Source organism: Pelophylax lessonae (genome assembly GCF_965119305.1).
Source record: "Pelophylax lessonae genome assembly, chromosome: 11".
Classification (NCBI taxonomy): domain Eukaryota; kingdom Metazoa; phylum Chordata; class Amphibia; order Anura; family Ranidae; genus Pelophylax; species Pelophylax lessonae.
In genome coordinates this window covers 205,732,462-205,747,355 of record NC_138778.1, presented here as the reverse complement: position 1 = coordinate 205,747,355, position 14,894 = coordinate 205,732,462, and the positions used below count along the sequence as shown (strand labels likewise).

At 44.9% G+C, this 14,894-nt stretch overlaps 1 protein-coding gene across 4 annotated transcripts in view; it reads left to right on the top strand.

Moving 5' to 3' along the window:
* Positions 1-14,894, top strand: part of MYT1 (myelin transcription factor 1) — a 114,803-nt gene that overhangs the window by 76,199 nt on the left and 23,710 nt on the right. For 2 of the 4 annotated variants that reach the window (XM_082271596.1, XM_082271594.1), the window contains 3 exons: positions 4,791-4,853; positions 4,972-5,040; positions 11,523-11,585. In XM_082271596.1, coding sequence (XP_082127722.1) covers positions 4,791-4,853; positions 4,972-5,040; positions 11,523-11,585 — 195 coding nt within the window. The remainder of the gene's footprint in view (positions 1-4,790; positions 4,854-4,971; positions 5,041-11,522; positions 11,586-14,894) is intronic. The other 2 variants (XM_082271597.1, XM_082271595.1) reach the window with 1 other exon arrangement.

Below are 14,894 nucleotides of genomic sequence, written 5' to 3'. Positions count from 1 at the left end.
CACTCTACTGGAAAATGTGTTCTTATCAACCATATGTTCCTGTTGGGGAGATTTTTCTCAATTCCTGTTCTGTCTGACACCTTATCCTTGACAGGAAGTAAGATGAAATCTTCCATAGGGTGTTGGCAACAAAAAAAAATACTCGCAGATGTTCTAAAACTTCCTCACTGTCAACAAAGTGGGGTAGATTTACTAAAACTGGAGCACTTAGAATCTGTGCATGGTAGCCAATCAGCTTCTAACTTCAGCTTGTTCAATTAAGCTTTGACGATATAACCTGGATGTTGATTGGTTTCTAGTGCAGAGCTGCACCAGATTTTGTACTCCATGTGTTTTATCACTCCTTTCATATTTTCTGTTCCAACGTTCCTCAAACACACAGGAAGTAGGGAAAATCTTCGCAATTGGGCCACAGACAGCAGTAAAATGTTGACAGTAATATACCATATGTGTAAATGCCCTAAAACTCAAAAGTCCAACTAAGCAATCAACACATTAGCAGCGCTACATGAATTGGTTCCGCTGCAAAAAGTCTCTGCCAGAATCCTTAAAGGCGTGATCCTTTTAGCAGGAAAAACAAGGGATAGAGTCCTTCACCAGTGTTTGGGGATCTTAAGATGTACCATCACCGCACCTCCAGTGGAATCCCCTAGGTAGTAAAAACTCACCGGATGGCCATGGATACTGAGCCTTTACTGATCCAAGGACTGGTTGTCCTGCTCCTTCCACCAACAGAACCAAGACACTGCACTCCTCCTAGATCCGTGGGATGTCCAGCCTTGTTCAGCAGTGTGCAGCCCAAAACCAATCACTCCATAGTCATATAAGTTGCATAAAAACGATAAAGGGACTCATAAGGTGATATTGTTAAAAAACGAATGGTTTATTTAAAAAAACAATTCCCTGTCCCCCTCATCCAATGCACTTACATATATTATGACATTCAAAAGCAAAACATAACCTCTCCTGGTGCACCGCTTTATCACTCCACACTCCGCCGCTTGGTACCTAGCTGTACGGAGGTTTCGTCACACGTCCAGGTTGCTATGGTGACTGCATGCTCACGCCCTGACACATTTCGTCATCACGACTTCAATTGAGGACGTCTTTTTTTGTAGTAAAATGTTGACAAACCTTCTAAGAATTCCCCACCCCATCCAAATCTAAAAAAACAAGTTTTTATTTGGGATGGGTTTTAAGTCTTAGCTCATATGGGATCACATGAACCCTTAATTTATTAATTTTGTAAATTCTTCATCTGTCACAGATTGGCAGTTGATATTTATATACACATACACAGGTCAAAAAGTTTACAAATTTCAGAACAGCATGTGGTCATTTCATCATGAGAAATACTTTATAGCGAAATGTCTTGAATATAAAATAGATATATATAAATATATAAATATAAATTCTTGTATTCTATAAAATAGAGTTATAGACCTTTAATAAAGTATCTAGCTTTATTTAGCCCCAGGCTCTGCATTTTGTTCTTTTCATTGGATAGTCTACCACCGTTTCTCACTCTAACCTATGCATCATTGCTGTAGACTGGATTTCTTCTTGTGAAATTAGACATAGAACTGTATCACCATTATCAAAGTTATAACCCTGCAACCCCCTCCAAACAACATACCCCAAATTTCGGCTTAGGTTTCTTGTGGTCTTTCCAGGACCGCGCTATTTCATCCCTTCCCCATCCAGACTGCGTGTTTTGTTGAAACTCCATTGTGTGAAATAACGTGTTAGAAAATAGATAAGATGATTATCTGCCTGGCTAGATTTCCTGGAACAGAGCAGACTTCCGAAAACCGATGAGACTTTAATTTTAGGAGCCCCGGTAACCCTAGAACGTTTAACTCCGCAGAGGGAGTAATTTGAGTTTTTTATTCCACGGACGCCACCTGCTTCGACATCCCTGCCAGAATAGACTGTAGTTTTTTATTTCTCGTTTTCTCAGGATCATGTTGCCTCATGTGTTATAGAGGTTGACAATTGTCCACAGCATTGTGTGTAGTTTTCTGTGTTGTAATTCTTGTTGCGTTTGATGTTTGTTTTAATGTGCGCATCAAGTGCACCAGCCCACCTTATACAGGGTTTTTTAGTTGAGTTTGAAAAATTAGAACCAGAGAAATCAATGTGAGCAGAAAATTAGACCTCTTTCCAGTAGCAACCAATCTGCTTTAATTTTATTGAAAACCTAAGCAAGAATTTGGTTTCTCTAGGGCAGGGTTCCTCAGCCACAGTTCCTCCAGTACCTAAGGGGTTCCTTGACCAATGGGCAGTTTCTGACTCTCAGATAAGTTCTCACTGACACCATTGATCTTTTAGCTATATGTAAGGGAGCAATTCTTCCCAATGACCACAAGTGTAAGGAGCATTCTTCCCACTGACCATCACAGTGATGTAACATGAGTTGTAGATATAGTAAGACTATACCTTTCCCTGAGACCGGAAAGTTAATTCAAGGGTTAGTCTGTGTTGAAAAGGTTGGCAAAGGCTGCTCTGGGGTAACCTTTTGTTGCTTATTCCCTTGTGTGTGCTATAAAGTGGTGCCAGTGTCTAGATTCTTGTATTATCAATAAAGTTTTAAAACAATATGGTCCAACCAGCACCAAGAAAGGACATAAACGTTTATATAATGGCATTATATACAATATTATGGCACTTTTCCACTGCAAGTACTGGCTCGGCTCTACTCGGCCCTGCTTGACCCGGTTTGGTTTTCCACTGCATGGTACCGCATGGTATGGTGTTGGAACGGTTCGGTACGGTTTTCTTTTCCACTAAAGTAGTACTAAAGTAGGTGGGTGGGATAACAACGATTCTCTGACCAATCAGTGGCTAGTAGTGACAAACAATCAAGGCTGCATTCAAAGGATTGTGGGATATGGTAGCGGTACGGCCCTCTTGGAACCACAACGGAGGTGGTACTGTTCAAGCGAGCCGTACTATGTAGTGGAAAAGCGCCGCCGTACCGTACCGTATCGAACCATTCCTACACCGTACCATGCGGTTCCATGCAGTGGAAAAGCACAAAAGCGAGCCGAACCGTTCGGTTCCATGCAGTGGAAAAGCGCCGCCGTACCGTACCGAACCGTTCCTGCACCGTACCATGCGGTTCCATGCAGTGGAAAAGCACAAAAGCGAGCCGGACTGCAGTGGAAAAGTGCCATTAGTTGCTTACTGAAACAGGTAATTTGCCAGTCACATGATAACAATCTGGGGGTTAGCTGTGATATTCTTCCTCTGAAAATAGCAATTGCCTGTGACCCTTCCTGGCATTTTTTGGGCCCTTGGTAGGTCATCCTATGTAAACATAAAGTGTTGCGCTAAAAGAAATCTGAATAGTCAGTATATAGTAATCAAATCTAAATCCAACGTGAAAACAGTCCACAAAAAAAGAGAAAAAAGTTGAAGATGTATGGTTCCAACAGCCAAAAGATCGAAGATGGATGTTGTCTCCTTCCACTCACCAAGGAGGCCAATCACCAACACCTAATAAGATGTCCTCATACCAGTGTTTGTGGACCCCTAAATACAGGCAGGGCACTCGCTACCTCTAGCGGTACTTGAACCAGAAAGCACAACCTCAGGGATGATGTCTCAGGGTGTAAATCCAGAAAGATATAACCAACTTCCATTGCGTGGAACATATGAATAAAAAGCACTAGATAGTGTAAAACCTTAAAACAAACTTTTATTTAAAAGCGAGTGCTACTCACTTAAGTGAAAAAACATGCGTATGTCTCCGTAAACAACTTCCGATAAAGCAAGATGGCGTCCGCCTCCTCTTCCGGGTAAACGCAATGACGTGACCAAGCCACTCCACCCTACAAGTTTCATTACCATTGGACGTCTGCTGGGCCCTATGGTTAGCACCCCTGAAATGCTAAACGATGAATGGTGCAGTTCATTCTTAGTGGCCAGGTAATGGGGCATTGCAGCATGTCTGCTCAGTCTCTGTCTGCAAAGATCAGAATTTGTTTTCTATGCCTATTTAGGCCTTGCCAATAGAGTGGTTAAACCACATAAAGTTGTTTAAGTGAGCTCTTATGCCAGACATACATTTAGGAATACAATAAATCAATCTCAATTTCAATTAAATTTTATACTGAAATAAAAATAAAATTGAACAAAATATCTGCTGGGTAACCAATGGGTTCTGATGGAACGTGGCGAAACAATTCACTTGCTTTCCATCAGATATGAATTCAGTCTATTCTTTCTGTTTATAATATACCCTTGCGATATAAAAACTCCCTCTAATTCGTTTTTTTGTAAGCTGGGGCTTTTAGCAGGGCATGCTGTCCATCTCTCATTTTTCTAGTGCAAGCTTCTTGCTACAGGCAGTATCATTGACTGCAGTTTTGCCAAATGAGCCTTTCTCTCCGTGGATCACCTATAAACCTCTGGCAAAAAGGAAATGATGCCATATGACACTTGCAGATGCCTAATCTTCCCACTTGGTCTTGGTAAATGACAGCTGTCCTCTAAATCAGGGATCCTCAAACTACGGCCCTTCAGCTGTTGCAGAACTACACATTCCATGAGGCATCGTAAAACTCTGATAGCCACAGACATGACTAGGCGTGATGGGAATTGTAGTTCCTAAACAACTGGAGGGCCACAGTTTGAAGACCCTTGCTCTAAATGGTTGCTGCAGGCAATGCAGATCCAGATGTTAGCTAATGAGGCCTTCTAGTCATGTAACCATTGACTGACACTTGCCAAGTTCTGTGTGATTCATATTCTGTACCAGGCTCTAATACCGTCTTCTCTCCCCACAGTTGCCCAACCCCAGGATGTGATGGCAGTGGGCATATCACAGGGAACTATGCCTCCCACCGCAGGTTAGTGGTTTCTGCAATGCTCTTCTCCGCTTTTGGCTTGCAGGCTGTTTAGTACTATCCCGCATTCTCCTTTTTTTTTTTGTTTTGCTTATCCGGATTTCTATCTGTTCTCTTTCAGCCTTTCTGGTTGTCCTCTTGCTGACAAGAGTCTCAGAAATCTCATGGCTGCCCATTCTGCTGATCTCAAGTATGTTTGCACTGAGATATGTCTGCACTTGCTGCTGCTGAAGCTCCCGCTGCCTCTGCCTGTCCTCTTCCCCCTGCTCTTGTATCCTCCTGCTTCATGCCAAAATCTGCTTAGATTGACCCAATTTGATCTCCCCTGTCAATTGTACAATATTGGGGAGGGTAGGAAATATAAGGAAACTCCCCTGCAAACTCCATCCAAATTATGTCATTGGTTGCAGTCAAGCAAAGGATCCCTGCACTGCAAGGAAAAAGGGCAAAATGATAAGTCGTCATTCTCTAAGCGACAGATATTCATGGTACCCTGACAGCTGATTGAAGTTTGATTGTGAAATACCTCAATTAAATACTAAATTCCCTACAATCCGCCTCAAAAGGTGCCATGGTAAAAGAAAAACAGTATAGAGCAGAGGTCTCCAAACTTCCTAAACAAAGGGGCAGTCTACTGTCCTTCAGACTTCGGACTGTGGTCATTGCAAGTAGAAATTGTCCTGGAGTCAGTGGGAGGCATCTTTGGCATTAGGGGTAGGAATAGTGCACCATTGTTGGTGTATGTGGAAGGAGTGGTGCCCCATCATTGGTGTCAGTGGGAGGAATAGTGCCCCATCATTGGTGCCAGGGGGAGAAAGTTCTCCATCTTTGGTGTTAGTGAGAGGAATAGTGCCCCATCATTGGTGCCAGTAGATGAAATAGTGCCCCATCATTGGTGCCAGTAGATGAAATAGTGCCCATCATTGGTGCCAGTGGGAGATATTGTTCTCCATCATTGGTGTTAGTGGGAAGAATAGTGCCCCATCATTGGTATCAGTAGGAGGAATAGTGCCCCATCATTGATGCCAGTGGGAGGAATAGTGCCCCATCATTGGTGTCAGTGGGAAGAATAGTGCCCCATCCTTGGTTTCAGTGGGGGGAATAGTGTCCCATCATTGGTGTCAGTGGAAGGAATAGTGCCCCATCATTGGTGCCAGTGGGAGGAATAGTGCCCCATCATTGGTGTCAGTGGGAAGAATAGTGCCCCATCATTGGTGCCAGTGGGAGGAATAGTGCCCCATCATTGGTGTCAGTGGGAAGAATAGTGCCCCATCATTGGTGCCAAAGGGAGGAATATTGTCCCTTCATTGGTGTCATTGGAAGGAATTGTGCCCCATCATTTGTGTCAGTGGGAGGAATAGTGCCCCATCATTGGTGCCAAAGGGAGGAATATTGTTCCATCATTGGTGTCAGTGGGAGCAGTAGTGCCCCGTCATTGGTGTCAGTGGGAGGAATAGTGACCCATCTTTGGTATCAGTGGGAGGAATAATGCCCCATCATTGGTGCCAGTGAGAGGAATAGTGCCCCATCATTGGTGCCAGTGGGAGGAATAGTGCCCCATCATTGGTGCCAGTGGGAGAAATAGTGCCCCATCATTGGTGTCAGTGGGAGGAGTAGTGCCCCGTCATTGGTGTCAGTGGGAGGAATAGTGACCCATCATTGGTATCAGTGGGAGGAATAGTGCCCCATCATTGGTGCCAGTGGGAGAAATAGTGCCCCATCATTGGTGCCAGTGTGAGGAACAGTGCCCCATTATTGGTGTTATTGGGAGAAATAGTGCCCTGTTGTTGATGTCAGTAACAGGAACTATGCCCCATTGTTGGTGTCAGCTTGAGGAAAAGTGTTCCAAGGACTGGATAAAGGCAAGCAAAGGGCTGCATTTAGCCCCTGGGCCAACGTTTAGAGACCACTGGTATAGAGGAACATAGTCTAGAGCTGGGTATATATCTTACAGTTTGATTGTAGAATTTCAAATAACCACATAGCACAATGCCCTGCCTGACTGCATACAAATGGAATTAATTGGTTAAGTAGACCTTTAAATTGTACAATCAGGTTATAATGCCTATGGCCAGATTTTAGTAGGCCTAAAATATAATGCTTCCAAAATATACTTATCATTGGAAAGTTCAGTTACGGCATTTCCTTCCCCTACCCTCCTCTTTTGCAGCATGATGTTTAATCCTACATGTGCTTTAAAGGATTATTCCACCTTTTGCAACTTTCTAGATTATTCTTCAGGCCATTATCAGGTATTTAAACCACCCTACCCATTGATGTGTTTGTACGGGATTTAGAAATATCCGTTGTGCCCTAATGGTAGTTTGCCTCCTAATTACCTCTGCATAGGATTTTTAGCTATTGAAAGTCCAAATTCGGTTTATTATAGTCAGATTTCGATTTTTAAGTTAGGAGAATCAGAAACTAGCAAATGTTTAACTCAGCTGAATATTTGTACGCAGATCCTTAGACCTGCAGGCTCATCGCTTTACTTATTACTGTTTCACGCACTCACCGTGCTTTTTTAAATGCTTGGTGGGCAGAAATAAAGGGACTGTAGACAAAAGCAATCCTTCTTCTATCAGAATATTCCATTGTAATGTGTAGTTAGCCAGCAGCAGCCTATGCCATGAACATTTCCCAGTGAGCACAATGTGTACTCTCATACAAACAAAATAAAGGTGACTTTCAATGTACGCTATATTACCAAAAGTATTGGGACGCCTGCCTTTACACTCACATGAACTTTAATGGCATCCCAGTCTTAGTCCGTAGGGTTCAATATTGAGTTGGCCCACCCTTTGCAGCTATAACAGCTTCAATTCTTCTGGGAAGGCTGTCCACAAGGTTTAGGAGTGTCTATGGGAATGTTTGACCATTCTTCCAGAAACGCATTTGTGAGGTCAGGCACTGATGTTGGAGAGAAGGCCTGACTCACAGTCTCCGCTCTAATTCATCCCAAAGGTGTTCTATCGGGTTGAGCTTAGGACTCTGTGCCGGCCAGTCTAGTTCCTCCACCCCAAACTCACGTATCCATGACTTGTTGGACCTTGCTTTGCTCACTGGTCTAAATCATTTGGTGGAGGGGGGGGGGGTTATGGTGTGGAGTTGTTTTTCAGGGGTTGGGCTTGGCCCCCTAGTTCCAGTGAAGGGAACTCCTAAGACGTCAGCATACTAAGACATTTTAGACAATTTCATGCTCCCAACTTTGTGGGAACAGTTTGGGGACGGCCCCTTCCTGTTCCAACATGACTGCGCACCAGTGCACAAAGCAAGGTCCATAAGGACATGGATGAGCGAGTTTGAGGTGGAGGAACTTGATTGGCCTTCACAGATTCCTGACCTCAACCCGAGAGAACACCTTTGGGATGAATTAGAAGGGAGACTGAGAGCCAGGCCTTCTTGTCCAATACCAGTGCCTGACCTCACAAATGCGCTTCTGGAAGAATGGTCAAACATTCCCATAGACACACTCCTAAACCTTGTGGACAGCCTTCCCAGAAGAGTTGAAGCTGTTATAGCTGCAAAGGGTGGGCCAACTCAAAATGTATCCCTGTGGACTAAGACTGGGATGCCATTAAGGTCCATATGCGTGTAAAGGCAGGTGTCCCAATACTTTTGACAATATAGTAGTGTACCTCCAATAGGCACTCAAACACAGAATATTGGATAAAACTGAAAGTATTGCTTTTATTCAAAATGTGCAAAAGAAATTACCCAAAAGGGACCTAAAACACATCATGTAGAATGTTTTTCATTAACCATAGTGCATATAAAGGACCAGAAACAGGGGTGTAACTACAGGGGTTCCAATTGCAACCGGGCCCCATGCTCCAGGGGGCCCGTGCAGCTCCACTGTATACCTGGATAGGAGGGGCAGCATGTAGAGAAATCACTGTCCTCCTTTTTCATCCTGCAGCTGCAAGAGGAAAATGGAGGAGATTGGTTCCTCTGTATGCTGCTCTCACCACTCCTCCTATCCAGTTCACTTGTGTTCTGCTGTCTCTGGGCCCCTGTGTGCTCCCCTGGTCCTCCCACCCCTACTGGGCCCACTGCAGAACTTGTGAAAGGGTCCCGCTGCAGGACCGTAATAAAGGGCCCCGCAACAAGAGTGAAGGGCCCCAGGATCAGTGGGAGGAGCCCCAGGCTTGAAGGGAAGGGCCTTGGCCAGGGGTCCGGGGGCCCCTTCGTTGTTTCTTGCACCGGGGCCCTGAAGGTTCTAGTTACGCCTCTGACCAGAAATTTAATACAATTAAAAAACAAAAATGAGATCCAGGTTCTATGTGTTTTGCGGGCGCCATTCGCTTCTTCAGGACTCTTCTTGTCTCAAATGTGTACCCTCACTGTCTAGAAAGGTCATTACCAGCATCTTCTGGTTCAGAATATCGGGTTTCTCAGAAAGGTGGAATAAACCTTTACATTTCCAAAACAAGCTCAGTGTTATGTAAAAGATATGATAGAGCCACTCAAGACTTGCCCAACTCTAAGCAGATTTTGTCCATGTTTCTTCACGGCAAATTGCCAAGCTGCTTGCATGAAATTTTTTTTATAGTTAACAGCAAAAAAAAAATGCATGTAAAAATTATCTGTAATATTCATCATTGTATAGAAATGACAGGTTGTCGTAAAAATTGGATCATTTATACACTATGAACAAGCTTCACTACATTACCAAAAGTATTGGGATGCCTGTCTTTACATGCACATGTCTTTTTTTTTTTTTCATTTATATATTACATTTTTCAACAATACATAAAGTCATAAAAGGAAAAAATCAGAAAAAGAAACAACAAATAACAAGAAAAATTAGGTTCGTACCTCCATACATGTCAATACCAGCTTTACTGCACCTTAATAGTTCCTAGACCAAAAGGGGAAAGGGAGAGGAAAAAATAAATAAAATAAGGGGGTCTCTCGAGAGACATGCACATGTCCTAGTAGCATTCAAGTGGTTAATGGCATCCCAGTCTTAGTCTGTAGGGTTCAATATTGGGTTGGCGCACCCTTTGCAGCTATAACAGCTTCAACTCTTCTGGGAAGGCTGCCCACAAGGTTTAGGAGTGTGTCTATGGGAATGTTTAACCATTCTTCCATTGTGAGGTCAGGCACTGATGTTGGAGAGAAGCCCTGGCTCGCAGTCTCCGCTCTAATTCATCTCAAAAGTGTTCTATTGGGTTGAGGTCAGGACTCTGTGCAGGCCAGTCAAGTTCCTCCACCCCAAACTCGCTCATCCATGTCTTTATGGACCTTGCTTTGTGCACTGGTGTGAAGTCATGTTGGAACAGGAAGGGGCCATCCCCAAACTCTTCCCACAAAGTTGGGAGCATGAAATTGTCCAAAAATGTCTTGGTATGCTGACGCCTTAAGAGTTCTCTTCACGGGAACTAAGGGGCCAAGCCCAACCCCTGAAATACAACCCCACACCATAATCCCCCCTCCATCAAATGATTTGGACCAGTGCACAAAGCAAGGTCCATAAAGACATGGATGAGCGAGCTTGGGGTGGAGGAACTAGGCTGGCCTGCATAGAGTCCTGACCTCAACCCAATAGAATAGCTTTGGGATGAATTAGAGTGCAGACTGTGAGCCAGGCCTTCTTTCCAACCTCAGGGCCTGACCTCACAAATGCGCTTCTGGAAGAATGGTCAAACATTCCCATAGACACACTCTGAAACCTTGTGGACAGCCTTCCCAGAAGAGTTGAAGCTGTTATAGCTGCAAAGGGTGGGCCAACTCAATATTGAACCCTACGGGCTAAGACTGGGATGCCATTAAGAGCCAGGCCTTCTCCACCATCAGTGCCTGACCTCACAAATGCACTTCTGGAAGAATGGTCAAACATTCCCATAGACACACTGTGAAACCTTGTGGACAGCCTTCCCAGAAGAGTTGAAGCTGTCATAGTTGCAAAGGGTGGGACAACTAAATATTGAACCCTACGAACTAAGACTGGAACGCTATTAAAGTTCATGTACTTATAAAGGCAGGCATCACAATACTTTTGGTAATTAATGGCGCTTTTCCACTGCATGGAACCGAACGGTTCCGCTCGCTTTTGTGCTTTTCCATTGCTGGTACCGCATGGTATGGTGTAGGAACGGTTTGGTATGGTACGGTACGGCGGCGCTTTTCCACTGCATGGAACCGAACGGTACGGCTCTCAAAAACAGTACCACCTCGATTGTGGTTCCAAGAGGTACCATACCCGGTACCATATCCCACAATCCTTTGCATGCAGTCACTACTAGCCACTGATTGGTCAGAGAATCCCACCCACCCCGTTGTTATCCCACCCACTTAACTTTAGTACTACTTTAGTGAAAAAGCAAACCATACCGTACCATACTGAACCGTTCCAAAACCGTACCATGCGGTACCAGCAGTGGAAAAGCAAACCGGGCCAAGCAGGGCCGAGTAGAGCCGAGCCGGTACTTGCAGTGGAAAAGTGCCAATAGTGTATATCTTGATTGTCCACCATTGGCTCCATACAGTGGTGTTGTCCTAACATTGTTAGTTTTTGGAGCCGCTATGGTTCCCAGACATTTGTTCTTTACATGAACAGAAGTACCATTGTAAAATGTTCAATTATTCTTTACTGTACTTACAGTAAGAAAAGTCCTAGGTGAAAGACACTGGAGCCTTAACTTTCTTCTTTTGTTTGGTCTTCCCCAGGTGCCCCACTCCAGGATGTGATGGGTCCGGACACATTACAGGGAATTATGCGTCTCATCGGAGGTATGGTCCCCTGAGAACTCATTATGTTTCTTTTATAACCTGAGTCATGTTCATACAACCACCTTTCCGAAACAAGTACCCAAAACACACGGGAGAAACTTTTTCCATGACTTGCATTATGATCCTCATGACAGTGGAATAATTAAGCAAGCCTTTTCTATAATATCTACATAAGATTGTTGAAGCAAGTATGCCAGGCTGATGTTTCCTCAAGGCATAGCATTAAGTCATGTCATTTTCTAGCTTTTAATTTTGTGGACATCTTTGGCATTGGCTGAAGAAAGAGGGCAACAAAAAGGGCGTGTTTTCATCTCTTCTCCAGAGTTCCCAGCAGCCGGTTCTTATAATGTTTCGCTCCACCTACCCTACCAAGGCATTACAACACAGGTGTCAAACACAAGGCCCATGGGCCGAATGCGGCCCCCAGGCCATTTCATGTGGCCCTCGCACCTCTCCTGCAGCTGCGGCACCCCCCTTGTCTCTGCCCCCACCTTGTCTCTGTAGTCGACAGCAGAGAGGACAGAACTCCTTTGCCAGATCCTGCACTCCTCTGTGCAGCTGTAGAAAGGTTTCTCTTTGCCCCCCCAGGACATGGGGTGCTCTGGACATCTAATCCTAAACAAATAACCGGCCCTTTGCGGGCAACCATAATGCTGATGTGGCCCGCAATGAAATGGGAGTTTGACGCCCCTGCATTACAAGATAGTTACCTACAATATGTTCATATCATAAAGAATCCAGGAAGAAGGCCATGCTGACTTTGTTCTAAGACAGGGGTCTCCAAACTTTCTAAACAAAGGCCCAGTTTATTGCCCTTCAAACTTTAGGGGGGCCAAACTGTGGCCAGCGGGAAAATACATTTCTTTCTGGTATCAGTGGTAAACAGTGTGCCATCTTTGGTGTCTCTGGGCGGAATAGTGCCCCATTGTTATTGTCAGTGAGAAGAATAGTGCCCCGTTGCAGTGTTAATTTCGTAGACTAAAACCGACTAAAACTTTTTCGTCGACTAAATTAACACAATTTTAGTCTACTAAAATACGACTAAAACTAAAACAATTCAGATGACTAAAATACGACTAAAACTAAAATGGCATTTTAGTCTTAAGACTATAACTAAAACTAAATCGAAATTTGCTGCCAAAATTAACACTGGTGCATGCTCAAAGCTTAATACCATAAATAATAACATATTAGATTTTTCACTCCAGGACCAGCAGTAGTATATAATGAGTTTGGAAATTGTAGAGAAATGCTTAAATAATGCATTACAAATCACAATTGAACTACACCCATTCGATTATAGATGACTAAAATGAGTTTTAGTCGACTAAAATGTACTGGAGTTTTAGTCCACTAAATATGACTAAAACTAAAACACTTGCAGAAGACTAAAATGGGACTAAAACTAAAATGCCATTTTAGTCCCAAGACTAAAACTACGGTAAATTGAAATTTGCTGCCAAAATTAACACTGCCCCGTTGTTGATGTCAGTGGCAGGAATTAGGCCCCATTGTTGCTATCAGTGGGCAGAATAGTGTCTCGTATCAGTGGGATGAATATTATGCCCCAAGAGCCAGATAAAGCCAAGCAAAGGGCTGCAGTTTGGAGACCTCTGTTCTAAGGGCTAAGGAGAGAGGAATATCCGAGGAGTCTGGCAAAGAGATCCCACCACAAAGTTTGGGTGGACCTTCTTTTAAAAGGGTATGTGCACCCAATGCTATTATATTGAGTATTGAGAAGCCTGGTGGATTGAGTCAAGCCCTTGTGTCCTGTATTTCTTGAAGACTCGGGTGCAGTGGTGTATTTTGGTTTTGTGCTGCCCTAGGCAAGACTAAAAATGGGCGCCCCCCTCCTCCTCCTATGTAAATTTGCCCACCCCTTCCTGTTTAACAGATGTGACTCCCTCCAAAGTCCAAGTCCCAGCAAGGATCCCCGAGATCTCACAAGAGGGGGGTGAAAGGGGGTGGGTAAGGGAGGTTGAGGGGGAGATGAGAAAGAGAGAGGGAAGGTGGTGGGAGAGAGAGAGAGAGAGGGAAGATGGTGGTGGGAGAGAGAGAGGGTGGTGGGAGAGAGAGAGAGAGGGAAGGTGGTGGTGGGAGAGAGAAAGAGAGAGAGAGAGGGTGGTGGGAGAGAGAGAGAGGGAAGGTGGTGGCGGGAGAGAGAGGGTGGTGAGAGAGAGAGAGGGGGTGGGAGTAGACAGAGAGAGCGTGGTGGGAGAGGGAGAGACATAGGGTGGTGGGAGAGAGAGGGGGGATGAGAGAGAGAGGATGGGGGGTGAGAGAAAGGGAGGGGTGTTAGAGAGAGGTGGTGGGTGAGAGAGACGGGGGAATGGAGAGAGTTGGTGAGAGAACGAGAGAGAGGGTAAGGGAAAGAGAGGGGATGGGAGAGAAAGAGAGGGGGTGGTGGGAGAGAGAGAGAGGATGGTGGGAGAGAGAGGGTGGTGGTGGGAGAGAGAGGGGGGTGAGGGTAGACAGAGAGAGCATGGTGGGAGAGGGAGAGACAGAGGGTGGTGGGAGAGAGAGGGGGGATGAGAGAGAGAGAGAGAGGATGGGGGGTGAGAGAGAGGGAGGGGAGTTAGAGAGAGGTGGTGGGTGAGAGAGACGTGGGGAATGGAGAGAGGGGGTGAGAGAAAGAGAGAGAGGGTAAGGGAAAGAGAGGGGATGGGAGAGAAAGAGAGGGGGTGGTGGGAGAGAGAGGGGGATGGGCGAGAGAGGAAGAAGGGAGTGGAGGGGGGTGGGGGGAGCTCTAGGAGCGGAGGAGGAGGAAGTTAAATCCTACTCCACTTTGAAATATGGGCAGGGCCAGGGAGTCATGGCCGTGATGCCACTGGTTGCTAGACGCCAGGCAGCTCTAGCAACCAGGCGCCAATAGAGTCTCAGATGGAGGCGGAAGCCGCTATTTTGCTGCCCCCCTGCAAAGTGCTGCCCTAGGCCTGGGCCTTGTTGGCCTAGGCCAAAATACAGAGTCTGGTGATAAGATATTCCCTAGTTCCTGGCTCTGTTTCCACCCACATTAAAACACTAAGCATCCTCATCTTGTGATGTTCCCATCTCTTTTTTAATATAAATCCATGTAAAAACCCAACAGAAAGAATGGAACCATCATAATGGCCATGACAGGTGAAGTGCCTTGGTTATTCAAGTGTGAAGATCTTATCACCCTGGCCATCAAGAAGCTGTCAAGTAAAATAACCTTTCGTCATCATCCACCAAAAACTGACATATCATGAAAGCCTTGCCTTGATACAAGTATTGCTTGCCAAACTGAAAACCTTTTTTAAAAACGACCTTTGAAAGACTTGATAACGT